Below are 13,765 nucleotides of genomic sequence, written 5' to 3'. Positions count from 1 at the left end.
AACTATCTCATCCATATTAGTAATGATATTGCCGGCTTTGTCTCTTAACGCATACATCTGTTTCTTGCCAATTCCTTGTCTCTTCTTCATTGCTTTTAGGCTTACTCCGTTCCTAATAGCTTGTTCAATTCTATCCATATTATACTTCCTTATGTCAGCTGTCTTACGCTTGTTGATTAACTTTGAAAGTTCTGCCAGTTCTATTCTAGCTGTAGCGTTAGAGGCTTAGATACATTGGCGTTTCTTGATCAGATCTTTCGTCTCCTGCGATAGCTTACTGGTATCCTACCTAACGGAGTTACCACCGACTTCTATTTCACACTCCTTAATGATGCCCACAAGATTGTCGTTCATTGCTTCAACACTAAAGTCCTCTTCCTGAATTCAAACCGAATACCTGTTCTGGAGCTTGATCTCGAATTCCTCTATTTTCCCTCTTACCGCTAACTCATTGATCGGCTTCTTATGTACCAGTTTCTTCCGTTCCCTCTTCAAGTCTAGGCTAATTCGAGTTCTTACCATCACATGGTCACTGCAGCGCCCCTTGCCGAGCACGTCTACATCTTGTATGATGCCAGGGTTAGCGCAGAGTATAAAGTCTACTTCATTTCTAGTCTCGCCATTCGGGCTCCTCCACGTCCACTTTCGGCTATCCCGCTTACGGAAGAAGGTATTCATTATCCGCATATTATTCTGTTCTGCAAAGTATACTAATAACTCTCCCCTGCTATTCCAATTGCGTATGCCATATTCGCCCACTGACTTGTCCCCAGCCTGTTTCTTGCCTTCCCTGGCATTGATGGCGCCCATCAGTATAGTGTGTTTTGTTTTGACTTTACCCATCGCCGATTCCACGTCTTCATGGAAGCTTTCGACTTCCTGGTCACCATGACTTGAAGCAGGCGCGTAGACCTGTACGACATTCAATTTGTACCTCTGATTAAAGAGACACTAAAGTGGAAAAGTAGCATGCAGCGGTGGCGTAGAGGTAGAACACCCGCCTCGCGCGCAAGAGGTCCGTGGTTCGAATCCCGGTGCCGGCAATTTTCTACCGGATTTAAAAAAAAATCCGCGTGTTGATAAAATTGCACAAACAGGCCTGGAGTGTGGCCTGATCCCGGTGACCAGAACCGGTAACGCACTCCCTCACCAGAGCAGGATTGGCCACCCTGGTGCAGTACTTGGCCACAACCTCCTATGAACACAACAATCAAACCCCGGCCCTCAGTCCCCAGCAGCTGCGAAGCAACTGACCACGGCGGCGGTCAGACCTGCGACGCAGCAGAGGGTGCTAAGAATCACTGGCTCCGGACAGGCCGCCATTGGAATATGAACCTGGCAACGTTTAACGCTAGAACGTTATCTAGTGAGGCGAGTCTAGCAGTGCTATTAGAGGAATTAGAGGGCAGTAAATGGGATATAATAGGGCTCAGTGAAGTTAGAATTGCTATTGGCACACTAAAAGAAAAAAAGACAGCTCTGTGAAATGTAGACTTGATTATAACTTTGTTGGACATTTGAATTTTGACACCAAAATAGTCTAGAGGAATTCGAAATCCCACGGGTAACGCCGGAAGAAGTAAAGAAAGCCTTGGGAGATATGCAAAGGGGGAAGGCAGCTGGGGAGGATCAGGTAACAGCAGATTTGTTGAAGGATAGTGGGCATATTGTTCTAGAAAAACTGGGCACCTTGCATACACAATGCCTCATGACCTCGAGTGTACCGGAATCTTGGAAGAACGCTAACATAATCCTAATCCATAAGAAAGGGGATGTCAAAGACTTGAAAAATTATAGACCGATCAGCTTACTGTTCGTTGCCTACAAAGTATTTACTAAGGTAATTGCAAATAGAATCAAGAACACCTTAGACTTCTGTCAACCAAAGGACCAGGCAGGATTCCGTAAAGGCTACTCAACAATAGACCATATTCACACTATCAATCAAGTGATAGAGAAATGTGCAGAATATAACCAACCCTTATATATGGCTTTCATTGATTACGAGAAAGCGTTTGATTCAGTCGAAACCTCAGCAGTCATGGAGGCATTACGGAATCAGGGTGTAGATGAGCCATATGTAAAAATACTGGAAGATATCTATAGCGACTCCACAGCCACCGTAGTCCTCCATAAAGCAAGCAACAAAATCTCAATAAAGAAAGGCGTCAGGCAGGGAGATACGATATCTCCAATGCTATTCACAGCGTGTTTACAGGAGGTATTCAGAGACCTGGATTGGGAAGAATTGGGGATAAAAGTTAATGGAGAATACCTTAGTAACTTGCGATTCGCTGATGATATTGCCTTGCTTAGTAACTCAGGGGACCAATTGCAATGCATGCTCACTGACCTGGAGAGGCAAAGCAGAAGAGTGGGTCTAAAAATTAATATGCAGAAAACTAAAGTAATGCTTAACAGTCTCGGGAGAGAACAGCAATTTACAATAGGCAGCGAGGCACTGGAAGTCGTAAGGGAATACATCTACTTAGGGCAGGTAGTGACGGCGGATCCGGATCATGAGACGGAAATAATCAGAAGAATAAGAATGGGATGGAGTGCGTTTGGCAGGCATTCCCAAATCATGAACAGCAGGTTGCCGTTATCCCTCAAGAGAAAAGTATATAATAGCTGTGTCTTACCAGTACTCACCTACGGGGCAGAAACCTGGAGGCTTACGAAAAGGGTTCTACTCAAATTGAGGACGACACAACGAGCTATGGAAAGAAGAATGATAGGTGTAACGTTAAGGGATAAGAAAAGAGCAGATTGGGTGAGGGAACAAACGCGAGTTAATGACATCTTAGTTGAAATCAAGAAAAAGAAATGGGCATGGGCAGGACATGTAATGAGGAGGGAAGATAACCGATGGTCATTAAGGGTTACGGACTGGATCCCAAGGGAAGGGAAGCGTAGCAGGGGGCGGCAGAAAGTTAGGTGGGCGGATGAGATTAAGAAGTTTGCAGGGACGGCATGGCCACAATTAGTACATGACCGGGGTTGTTGGAGAAGTATGGGAGAGGCCTTTGCCCTGCAGTGGGCGTAACCAAGCTGATGATGATGATGATGATGAAAGTGGAAAATGATTTCTTCTGCCTCAGTGAATTACCATTCTACAACACCAGAAATACCACTCTTGCAACGATAACACATTTGGTAAGCCAGAAAAAGCCAAGAACGAAATACGGGTGGCGACGCCTACTTAAGTTCCCGCACTTGGGGGGTGTGACGTATTGGATTTTGATGGCATCTTTTAAGGACTACTAATTCTATATAGCGGTACAGATTGACTACATTGTGTTCTAAAGGAACCAAATAATAAACATGGCAAGTTTCGGGAACCTTTATTCAGCCAAATGCGTATACTTACTTTGGAATCCTTGACGTCATGCTGACCTACCGGATCTGGGGTTTCGGCGCGAAATTCAAATACTGATACTTCGACCTTCATTTTCTCATTTAATAATGAAACTATTTTTTTGACATGACTCCTTGCAGGGTTCTCAAACAATGCTCCATTAGTCTAAACTGATTTATTTTTTCGCTATAGTGTCCCTTTAGGTTTCACAACAAAACCTTCCACCCTCTCGTTGATGATAGAGAATTCATGTATGTTACCAGCTATACCCTTATTAATCAGGAATCCGACTCCTAGTTCTCATCTTTCCTCTAAGCCTCGGTAGCACAGGACGTACCCGCTTTTTAGCACTGCATATGCTTCATTTGTCCTCCTAGCCTCACTGAGTCCTATTATATCCCATGTAATACCCGCTAATTCCTCCAATAGCACTCCGAGGCTCGCCTCACTAGATAACGGCAAGCCTAGCAGTGCAATTCGAGGAATTAGTGGGCATGGCACGGGTATACTTGCCGCTAATTTTTTTCGCCGCCTGCATTTATTGTATGACTGACGCACACATCGACGGAAGGTGAAAATAATAGCTCCTCTAAAAGCTGCTATATCGATTTTCAGTAAAACAGGCAGCGTATCCTAATACCGAAAAGTGCGATCGAGAGACTGTGTCATCGCTCAGAATTCTTCACAGCGCAAAACAACCTATAGTGCTTCATTTGTGACTGAATAACAACAGTTGGCGACGTGCGAAGTGATGGAGTCCCACCAGAATATTAAGCATGCATACTGAGAACAAACCAATTGCTAGGCAACGCACAAATTGCCGCTGCAAGAATGCTGGTGAGCAGGCCGGAAGAATTAAAAAAAAACAGCGTAAGGGGATGTTTTGATACGAGCAATAAGAAAGACACCTCACCTCGCAAACAACATTGTTCTTTCTCGGAACAAAGTTCTTTCGGCCAATGTTATGCAGTGACTGCTTCCTGCGCAAGCCGTCACGCTTTTCTTGTGGTATCATAAAAAGTGCATAACCACATTCAGCTATATGCGCAACAGCACGGCGTATAGCGCTAGCTCAGAGAGTACAACGTTTCCTACGCTGAGATAAAGCGCCGAGCCAGCCGAGCCGAGGAGAAAGATGGCGCGGAAGAAAAAGAAAAACACAAGGAAAACGCAAGATCCACGCGTTGCCAAGGGCAACGACAAGGTGACCAATCGTCATGCAGGAAAACGGGCGCAAGACCGCTTCCCGCGAGGGGCACGCGCAAAGGGTGAGGAGGAGGCGAGGAGCTCGCGCGGCGACGGCAGAGTTCAAAGAGTGGCGGTACTTTCAAATTATCCAGGGATTTTAATCGGGGCCCAAATACCGCCGCCGGGCTGGTATTCGACGTAGCGTTGCCGGAGGATGTAGTGTCGACTGTCTGTCTTCTGCTGATTTTTGAGGTGCAGGCGGGCGAGCTGTCGGGCTTCTTCGACGCGCTGGAGATCGGCGGCGACGTCTGTATTCTCTTCGTCAGTGACGTGCGGTAGCACGACGTCGAGAGTCTTCGTCGTCGCGTTCCCTCTGTAGACCAGCTTGAACGGTGTGATCTGTGTTGTTTCTTGCACCACTCTGTTGTAAACGCAGGTTACGTATGACGTATATTGCTAGCATGTCGGCGAGGGTCTTGTTCAGCCACTCCCTAAGACCATACGTCTGAGCGTCCTCCTGTGTCTTGTCATGCTGTATTGCAGAGTGGCTTGGATGAGCTCCGCTGTAAAGGCCGTTCTGCTGCACTACCCTTCGGCAGAGCTTTCGTTTCAACGAAGCGGGTGAGGCAGTCTGTCGCCACGACGGTACCCTGTTCCCAGGTATTGAGATTGAAAAGGGTGTCAACAAATCCATGCAGATCTGAGGAAATGGTCGGCAAGCTGGCTCGATCAGCTGTAGTAATCCCGCTGGCCTCGTTGGCGGTGCCTTGCGTCGTTGGCAGTCACGGCGAGTCTTGACGTAGCGGGCGATGTCGGCGGTCAGGCGCGGCCAGTGATACTTCCCTTGCATTCTCGCAAGTTTAGGGTAAAATCCGAGGTGCCAGGTTGTCTGATTGTCGTGCAAGGCGTGTAGTACTTCTGACCGGAGCGCTGCAGGCACAACAAAGAGGTACTTGGCACGGGCTGGGGAAAAGTGCTTCTTCAATAGGACGTCATTTCGCAAGAAGAACGAAGACAATTCGTGCCTAAATATCCTCGTGACAAAGTCGGTCTTGCCTTCCAAGAGCGCCGCAAGGCTTCTTAGCTCTGCCTCCATTCGCTGCTGCTCAGCAAAGTCGTCTGCGCTTATCGTTGCTAAAAAGGTGTCGTCACCGTTGTCATGTTGCGGCAGCGGGTCAAGGGGGCGCGTGATAGGCAATCGGCATCATAGTGTTTTCGTCCGGACTTGTAGGTTACAGTGATGTCATATTGTTACAATCTGAGACTCTACCGAACCAGGCGTCTTGTAGGGTCCTTTAAGGCCGCTAGCCAACACAAGGCGTGATAGTCGCTTACGACTTTGAACGGTCTGCCATATAGGTAAGTGCGGAATTTAGCTGTAGTCCATATGATCGCAAGGCATTCCTTTTCGGTTGTAGAATAATTGCTTTCCGGGTTTGACAGCGACCGGCTGCGTCAACTATCATCAGTTCAAATCCAGCTTTCCTCTGGACTAGGACGGCACCGAGGCCTGGGCTACTAGCGTCAGTGTGAATTTTCGTATCGGCGTCTCGGCGAAGTACGCAAGTGGCGGTGGCGACTGCATGCGTCGTTTCAGTTCTTGAAATGCGTCGCCCTGCGGCGTTTCCTAATTGAAATCGACATCACATTTAGTTAGATGTGTCCGCGGTGCAGCGATGCGTGAAAAGTCTTTGAAAAAGCACCTCTAGCAGGCGCACATGCAAAGGAATCTAAGCACCGCCTTCTTTTTGACTGGATGCTGCAAGTTCGCGATGGTAGCCATCTTCTGCAGGACAGGGCGTACTCCAGACTTGCTGATAACGTGTCTCCGGAACAGCAGCTCTTCGTGCGCAAAGTCACACGTTTCCTGTTTCAAAGTGAGTCGGAAAACCTCATTGTCTTTAGTACCGTTTCAAGGCGTCTCAAGTGCTCCTGTAAACTTGCAGAGAAAAAGACTCATCCAAGTACACGAATGTGTCTGCTACTTCAACGCGGCTAATACCGTGTCCATCACGAGCTCGAAAGTTGCAGGTGCCGAGCAGAGTCCGAATGGCTTAACCTTGAACCCAACGAGGCCGTCTGGCGTGAAAAAGGCAGTCTTTTCGCGATTCCGCTCGTCTACATCTATTTGCCAGTAGCCAGACTTGATATCCGTCGGCAAGAAGTATTTAGCATGGCAGAGCCGATCCAATGCGTCGTCTATCTGTGGAAGGGGGTATAAGCCTTTCTTCATAATCTTGTTCAATCCACGATAATGGACACAAAAACATAGGGTTCTGTACTTTTTTTTAACAAGGATATATGAGATGCCCACAGGCTTTGCGACGGCTGGACGATGTTGTCGCACAGCATTTCGTCGATTTGTTGCCCTAAAGGTTCACGTTCTCGCGTTGAAACTCGGTATGGACTCCGGCGGAGTGGTCGAGCACACTCATCTGTTATTATGCAATGCTTTGCAACTGGTATTTGTCGAATTCTCGATGAGCGCGAAAAGCAGTCCTTGTGTCGTCGGAGAAGAGTTCTGAGCTCTTGCTGCATACTCATGTAGAGACTTGGATTTATGTTGAAGTCTGATTCGGGAACTATGGTCGTCGAGGTAGGTGGCGCAGAATCCGAGAGGACAAATGCATTTCTGGTTTCTAGAATTTCTTCGATGTATGCAATCATAGTCTCCTTGTTGACGTGCTTGAGTGGATCACTCAACTGCATAGAGGACGTTGATCCCCCACGATGACGCCTTGTACGTCTGCGGGTGTTTCGGTGCCGACGGAAATAACAATGGCGGAGCGGGGCGGGATGCTCTCTTGATCTTCGAGCACACACAAGGCGTGGTGACTACGAAAGCTCTCAGGCGGTATCACTTTATCTTCCGACAGCGTTATCGATTTCGACTTCTGGTCGCTGATTGTGCCGAGTCGGTTTAGGAAGTCGATGCCGAGAATGACGTATCGTGAACACCGTTGGAGGATAACGAAGGAGGCTGGGTAAATCCAGGCATTAACGGTAATTCTTGCGATGAACATTCGAGTCGGCGTTATTAGGTGTCCTCCAGCAGCCCAAATTTGAGGGCCTTCCCATTCAGTCATAACCTTCCTCAACTGGGCGGCGATGGGTCCATTCATGATGGAGTAGTCGGCTCCTGTGTCAACTAAGACGGTGACTGCGTAGCAGTCTAGATGCACGTCGAGATCGGTGGTTCTTTGTGTTGCGTTCCAATTACGTATTGGCGTTGGATCATGGGTGCGTATTGTTGAATTGAAGCTGGAACGCCGCGTCGTCAAGTAGCTTTTCGTCGGCGTATTCTTGTCTGTCAGGCTTCGCCAGGATGGCGTCGTCTTTGATATGTCATCCAAAAAGCCATATATATATATATATATATATATATATATATATATATATATATATATATATATATATATATATATATATATATATATATATATATATATTCTTGTCTGTTAGGCTTCGCCAGGATGGCGTAGTCTTTGATATGTCATCAAAAAAGTCATATATATAGTGCCTTTAATGTTGAGTCTCAGAATTCACGTACGGATGATTTTTGCACCTTTTGATTAGCCCAGTATGGAGTGTTTTCTGCAGGTCCGAGCGACAACGAAGCGCTGCGCTTTATATGATCCATACGCTGAGTAACCAAAATCTTGTGCGCAAGATATGTATACATTATCACACTGCCCCAGGGAACACCTCAAGTGTATTGGATAACCTCTCTGTCTTTCGCGATCGCTTTGCTGCTCGAGCAAGTTCAGTGTCGCTGTTGTCTTAACATTAACGAGGGACGATTACGGACGAATTTTTTTCGAAGCAATTGTTAGTGCAGGTCCTGAAATTACCTGGCTAGGTCGTTCTGTTTACAAGATGTATGCAATGGTTATAAAAGTTCACATGAAAGAACGTAAGTTTGAACAGTGATTATTTATTAATTAACCAATTATTCTGCATTCAATTACATTTTTGAGTGAAGTAGTCAAATGTAATCGGTTAGTTTTTTTTGTGTGTAACGGTGCACAGGTCTGTGTGGTGAAGATGTATGCGGTAGTTTTGAACAAAATCCGTGTCAAGTTGCTTCGCTACTTAGCCACAGTTCAGTGTATTGAGAGATGCTGCGACACAACTCCTACGCATTCTATCTGAATGAGGTGTGAGCAATTTAAGCAGCAGACACCGACAATAGAATGTTTTCCGATGTCAATAGCGCTTGCCACTGGCTGCTCAACCTCGGAAAAATGTTGTACATATGCGTCCTTATGTGCACGTACATATTACTCAATGTGACCAGATAGCTTTTCCAGATAAAGCCCGCATACGCAGCGCAGCTTGTCGCAAGAAGGGCACTATTTTTTGGCAAGGCCGCCGCAACATTACAAATGTAAGACTTCTATACATCTTCAGAGCAAAGATAAGAAATAGAGAAAAGAGAATCAATAAGATACTACAATATGAAGGGTCGCGGTGCATTAGTAGGCTTCCGGAGTGTTGCCAGTGCAGTTAGTCTCACTTCAGTCATCACGCTCACGAAGAGCGGCTTAAAATAGCCGCTATTGAATATTGTGAAGGTAACACGTGTTTGAACGTTTGCATGTGCATCTAACGATAAAGGAAAAGAACCCAATACAGTTCTTCTGGGTTCATGCAGTGCACGCTAGTACACTGCAGGGCGTAATATAGCGACTATCTCATTCGGAAGAAAGCAACTATACCACTCCAACGGTTCCCTTGTTTGAAGCGGTTGGAGTATCGGCCCACCTATGTTATCACGAGTATCGGGGAATCGTGAGGGCCTATTGATATCAAGGTAATATGACAGAGTGAAAGCAATCGTCGCAAAATAACGCGCTTTTATTACGTCGCGTAGTGCAATCACTGAATACTAGTTTTTCTCATTACAAGCGAATGATCTCCTTCCCCCATGTTTTCCATGCATGCATCCCTTCCACTGACAAGGTTCGCTGCACCCATAACTCAGTGTAAAGTAAGCGCCTATGTATTAATCTGTGTCCTGCAGACAGGAAGGCCAGCACACTTATCGCCTGAGCTGATTGCAGGCACCGTCGTAGCTGAGCACGGTAACATTAGACGTGGCGGCTGGTTTCTTTCCCTGCCAGCTCCTTGCCTTCTGAGTAGCGTCAAAAACGCATTGCATCACGCTTAGCTGTGAGCACCAATGAACTACTATGGAGAAGGACAGGAGGCGGCGATTCGTTGATGTGAGCACGAGCAGTTCCACTACTGTGTAACAGAGCTCGAAGTTTTAACTCGTTCTCGAAGTGTGTGGGCAAAAATCCTTCTGACAGTTTAGCAAAACTGACAGGCACGAACGGCATGACGCTACGATGAACCGACAGTCCTAAGTCACTGACGGAGTGTATGCTTTCGGCGTAAAGGAATACAACAATTTCATGGGCAACATGCTCACAGCGGCAGTTCTCTATATTTCCAACTCTTCTACACTGCCGCTAACTGGACCCACAAATGATCGCCTGTGTAGCTACCACATACAAGCAATCAGAAAGAGAATGAAAACTTTAGATAAGTCCTTGACTTATCTAAAGCATATGATGTTGCAGTATTCGATCATTTAGAGCGGTGTTAAGATGTCACCCACTTTATTTCTGTAAATACTACATCAGTAAACGATACTTGAAGGAAGTTTAAAGCTGTTGCATTAAAATCCATAGTACTACTTATTCCCAAGCGCTCCTAGAATATTAACAGGAAACATCCGTGGATTACACAAAAAAAATAATTATTAAAAAGCGCCTTTAGAAACGAATGAGGGCAAAATATTATTCTCTGCAACAGCACCACGTCGGTTTAGTTCCGTTTCACAGGAGCTCAAAATCAAAATTATTTAAGGGAAACACTGTTGCATAACTTAAACAGTAATCAATTCATTAAAAATGTTACAGTTCAGGGTCCAAACCTAGCACTCAATTTTCGACAAGTAAAAATGCGACTATAACAAATGTCTCTGTAGTGGCTTGCTTGTTCAATGAATATTCTCAATCGGTTTTCCCTTGGCCGCTGGCCCCAAACCCTAAACACGACATTTTAGTAAGCAATGTCTATATGTGCTAGCCATAACACAAGACGTGATTCTGAATCTGCTATTTAACTAAATGAAAAAAAGAAATGTGCAGACCCTGATAAAATTCCTAACGGTTTTTCAAAGCGATATGCTGGGTAGTGCTAGTTTTGCTCTCGTGGATATTTTATCTAATTTCTTAAATCCGGTGATGTTCGGAAGCACTGGAACGAAGCTAATACCAATTCACCAACAATGACCCAAAAATGATGTTCGTAATTACAAACCAATCACTTTAACAAGTATATGCTGCAAAGCGCTGAAGCACACTTTAACTACCGAGCCATTAAATTTGTGGAACAAAACGCCAATTTGAGTACCAATGTGCAGTGTTTTGACAAGCACACTCTGCACTCACACCTCTCGTTGAGGTTAGAGATTAAATGGTGAATGTATTGATGGAAACGGTCGAATAGATATCATTGATATGATTGTCGGAAATTATTAAATAGAATGCCTTACAGAAAGTTGCTTATGTCTTATCTCTTCTACGTAACACTCAGGTATTAAAATTATTAGAGGCATATTCGTAACAAAGGGAATCATATGTTTCAAAAAATTCTGTTTGCCCTGCCTATAAATCAGCTCAATCGATTGTGCTGCAAGCATACGTTCTATGCCCTTTGTTTCATCAAGATTATAGAAGCGGGCGACGGTTTTTCATCCCTAGTAGCGATGAAACATTACATGGAGATAACACCGTTGTGCGTATGCTGAGATATGCTGCCCAATAACCAAAGGCAACTTAGTGGCGATTAAAAAGAGCTGGTGCGTCGTGTGGAAAATGGAAATGATTGCATCAAAAACTGCTTTCATGCATATGAGGCGTAAAAATATCCATTATTTCTCGCTGCAACATGAGCGACGCAGATTTATCTAAAGCAAATCAATTTAGATACATAGGCAATCATCTTCCAGGTGATTTGAGCTGCTCAGTGCATCTTTACAACCTTTGCAATAAGGGCACACGTAAACTTAGGTCATTGCGACGAATACTTCACGATGCGACAACGGAAGTAAAAACAATGGCCTACAAAATGACTGTACTTTCTATAATGACTTATGCAAGGTATTATTGGGGAGTCGTACGCTCAACAAAACGCACTAAAAGGTGAGGACGTAAACAGCAACGCTTTGAGGTTTATATTTAACTTGTTTTGATATTTTCCTAATAGGTTTATATTCTTTTTTCACGTGTTCTTCTGCGATTATAACGTAGATTTAGAAACACACCGGCGTCACAACTAATAAACAAAAACGCTGAAAACGTCCTGATAAGCTTTGCCCTTTTTAGTCTGTCGTCGATATTTATTTATTTATTTATTTCACAATAACCCTAAAGGCCCTCTAGGGAGGGTATTACATAGGGTAAATGTTACATAGGAGAGGTGAACAGTGCGTAATGTAAATACAATGGAAAAACAAAACTGGGAAAAGATTAATTACAGTGCATCAACGTACAAACACAAACATATAATGATAGTTATCAGTACAGGAACTCTAAATGGTTTGTACAGAATGTGACACTGTCGTGGAAGCTTGGTTAACGGCGCATTAACAAACAAAAAAATAAAAAATAAATATGTTTACAAATCAGAGAGTCAGACGTGATATATTAGGTATTCATGGTACTGCGTAGAGCGTCTGTAAATTTTAAGGTATTTGTTTCGGTGACAATGTGCGATGGCAGATTATTCCATTCTTTCGAGGTGCGAGGTATGAATGACTGACCAAATGCGAGGGAATGACACATTATGCATTGAACTTTGCAAGAATGATCCCGACGCGATCCCGACTGGGCAGTTTGATGGCCTGAATTGTGCCCGACGAATTATCTCATTGTTAAGTGTGTTTTGCAGCAATCGGCCGCAAGTGGCACAACGGCTCCCTTCCCTGTTTGAATGGGTGCTGCAAGCGCGGAGATGTGTTTCCATTCCGTGACACATGCCAAGGAAGTTGTGTGAGCTGCGGTTGCAAGTTGGGCCTTTCATCGACCGTTTGTCGCGGCCAGCCTGTGGTCGTCGTTACACAGCGCGTGACATAATAGATTCTCCCGTTTTTCCAACGAGTCAAAGTGGCTCCAGCCAGAGGATTCGATGTGTGCTATACGATTTCTGCGCAGCTATAGTAGTAATATTGAAAAATCCGGCACTAAAACGTAAAAAAGTTAATGAACATGAAGAAAAGAGAAGAATTGAAAAGACCACTTCTACTTCTATATATTTCACAGTGACTCCTTACACTGAATATTCAAAAGGAATAACAACCTCAGCCCGCTTATTCTTATCTTATATTTTAGAATTTAAAAAAAGGCTACAACTACCGAGCAGCTCTACGCACATGAAGCGTGGCGCACACGAAAAGCGCAGCACTTACCGCCTCCATTCTTGTAGCATAAGTAGGGAAACCTCCAGACGTTTCCCAGGCCTATTGCGTAGCCAACGCAGGACATAAGAAAGTCGAGTTTGCCTGTCCACTGTCCCCTCTCAGGCATGTGTGGTGCTTGCACATCTTCGACGGGACCTTCGTCGTCACTGCCGCTTTTCAGGTTGTTGAGCTCGCAGGGATGTTGCTTTTTATCCGACATGGCCTTGTCTGGCACACAGGCGATGCACACTTCCGGATCAATCTCTCGTCTTTCTTGATCACTTCCCCCGGAAGCAGATTAAAGCACGCACGCACATGAAACACACACAACCGCACCACCTCCACGCGACAAGAGACGGCTTCTCGCAACAAGTTTCGCGCTGCCGTCTGCTGCGAGCCAACACGAAGCAGACGACCGCCGGCAGCGCGCGCTTCCGCGATTGGCTTGATTAAGGCCACGTGATGACAGGTCATGTGGGGAGGCAGCCCGCGCATGCGTGGCACACCTAGGGTGGTCGAGTCACGTGAGCACCTCCTCGTCATTCCTTGGCGCACTCGCGGAGCCTCCGGGTTTTTTTAACCTTGGTGCCTGTTTCAGTCGACGCTTTTCTCTTTTTCTGCGGCGTTCATTTGCAGGGCGCCGCGTCGCCGGTTCCCTTTCTCCGCCTCGTTCGCGACATCCGGAGGATTTCGCTGGCACGGCACTCGCGGCAGTGAAGTAGCAGCTGACGCCGGCGCGTGGCGAGTGT

The 13,765-nt window shown here is 45.6% G+C and overlaps 1 protein-coding gene across 1 annotated transcript in view; it reads right to left on the bottom strand.

Annotated features, from left to right (window-relative positions):
- Positions 1-13,421, bottom strand: part of Gat (sodium- and chloride-dependent GABA transporter) — a 583,447-nt gene extending 570,026 nt beyond the window's left edge. The window contains exon 1 of the mRNA XM_075670790.1: positions 13,026-13,421. Coding sequence (XP_075526905.1) covers positions 13,026-13,236 — 211 coding nt within the window. The 5' untranslated portion in view covers positions 13,237-13,421. The remainder of the gene's footprint in view (positions 1-13,025) is intronic.
- Positions 13,422-13,765: the final 344 nt, after the last annotated feature.

The sequence above is a fragment of the Dermacentor variabilis genome, chromosome 9, assembly GCF_050947875.1.
Source record: "Dermacentor variabilis isolate Ectoservices chromosome 9, ASM5094787v1, whole genome shotgun sequence".
Lineage (NCBI taxonomy): Eukaryota > Metazoa > Arthropoda > Arachnida > Ixodida > Ixodidae > Dermacentor > Dermacentor variabilis.
Note: the sequence above shows the minus strand (reverse complement) of the source record. Positions and strands in the feature narration are given on the sequence as shown.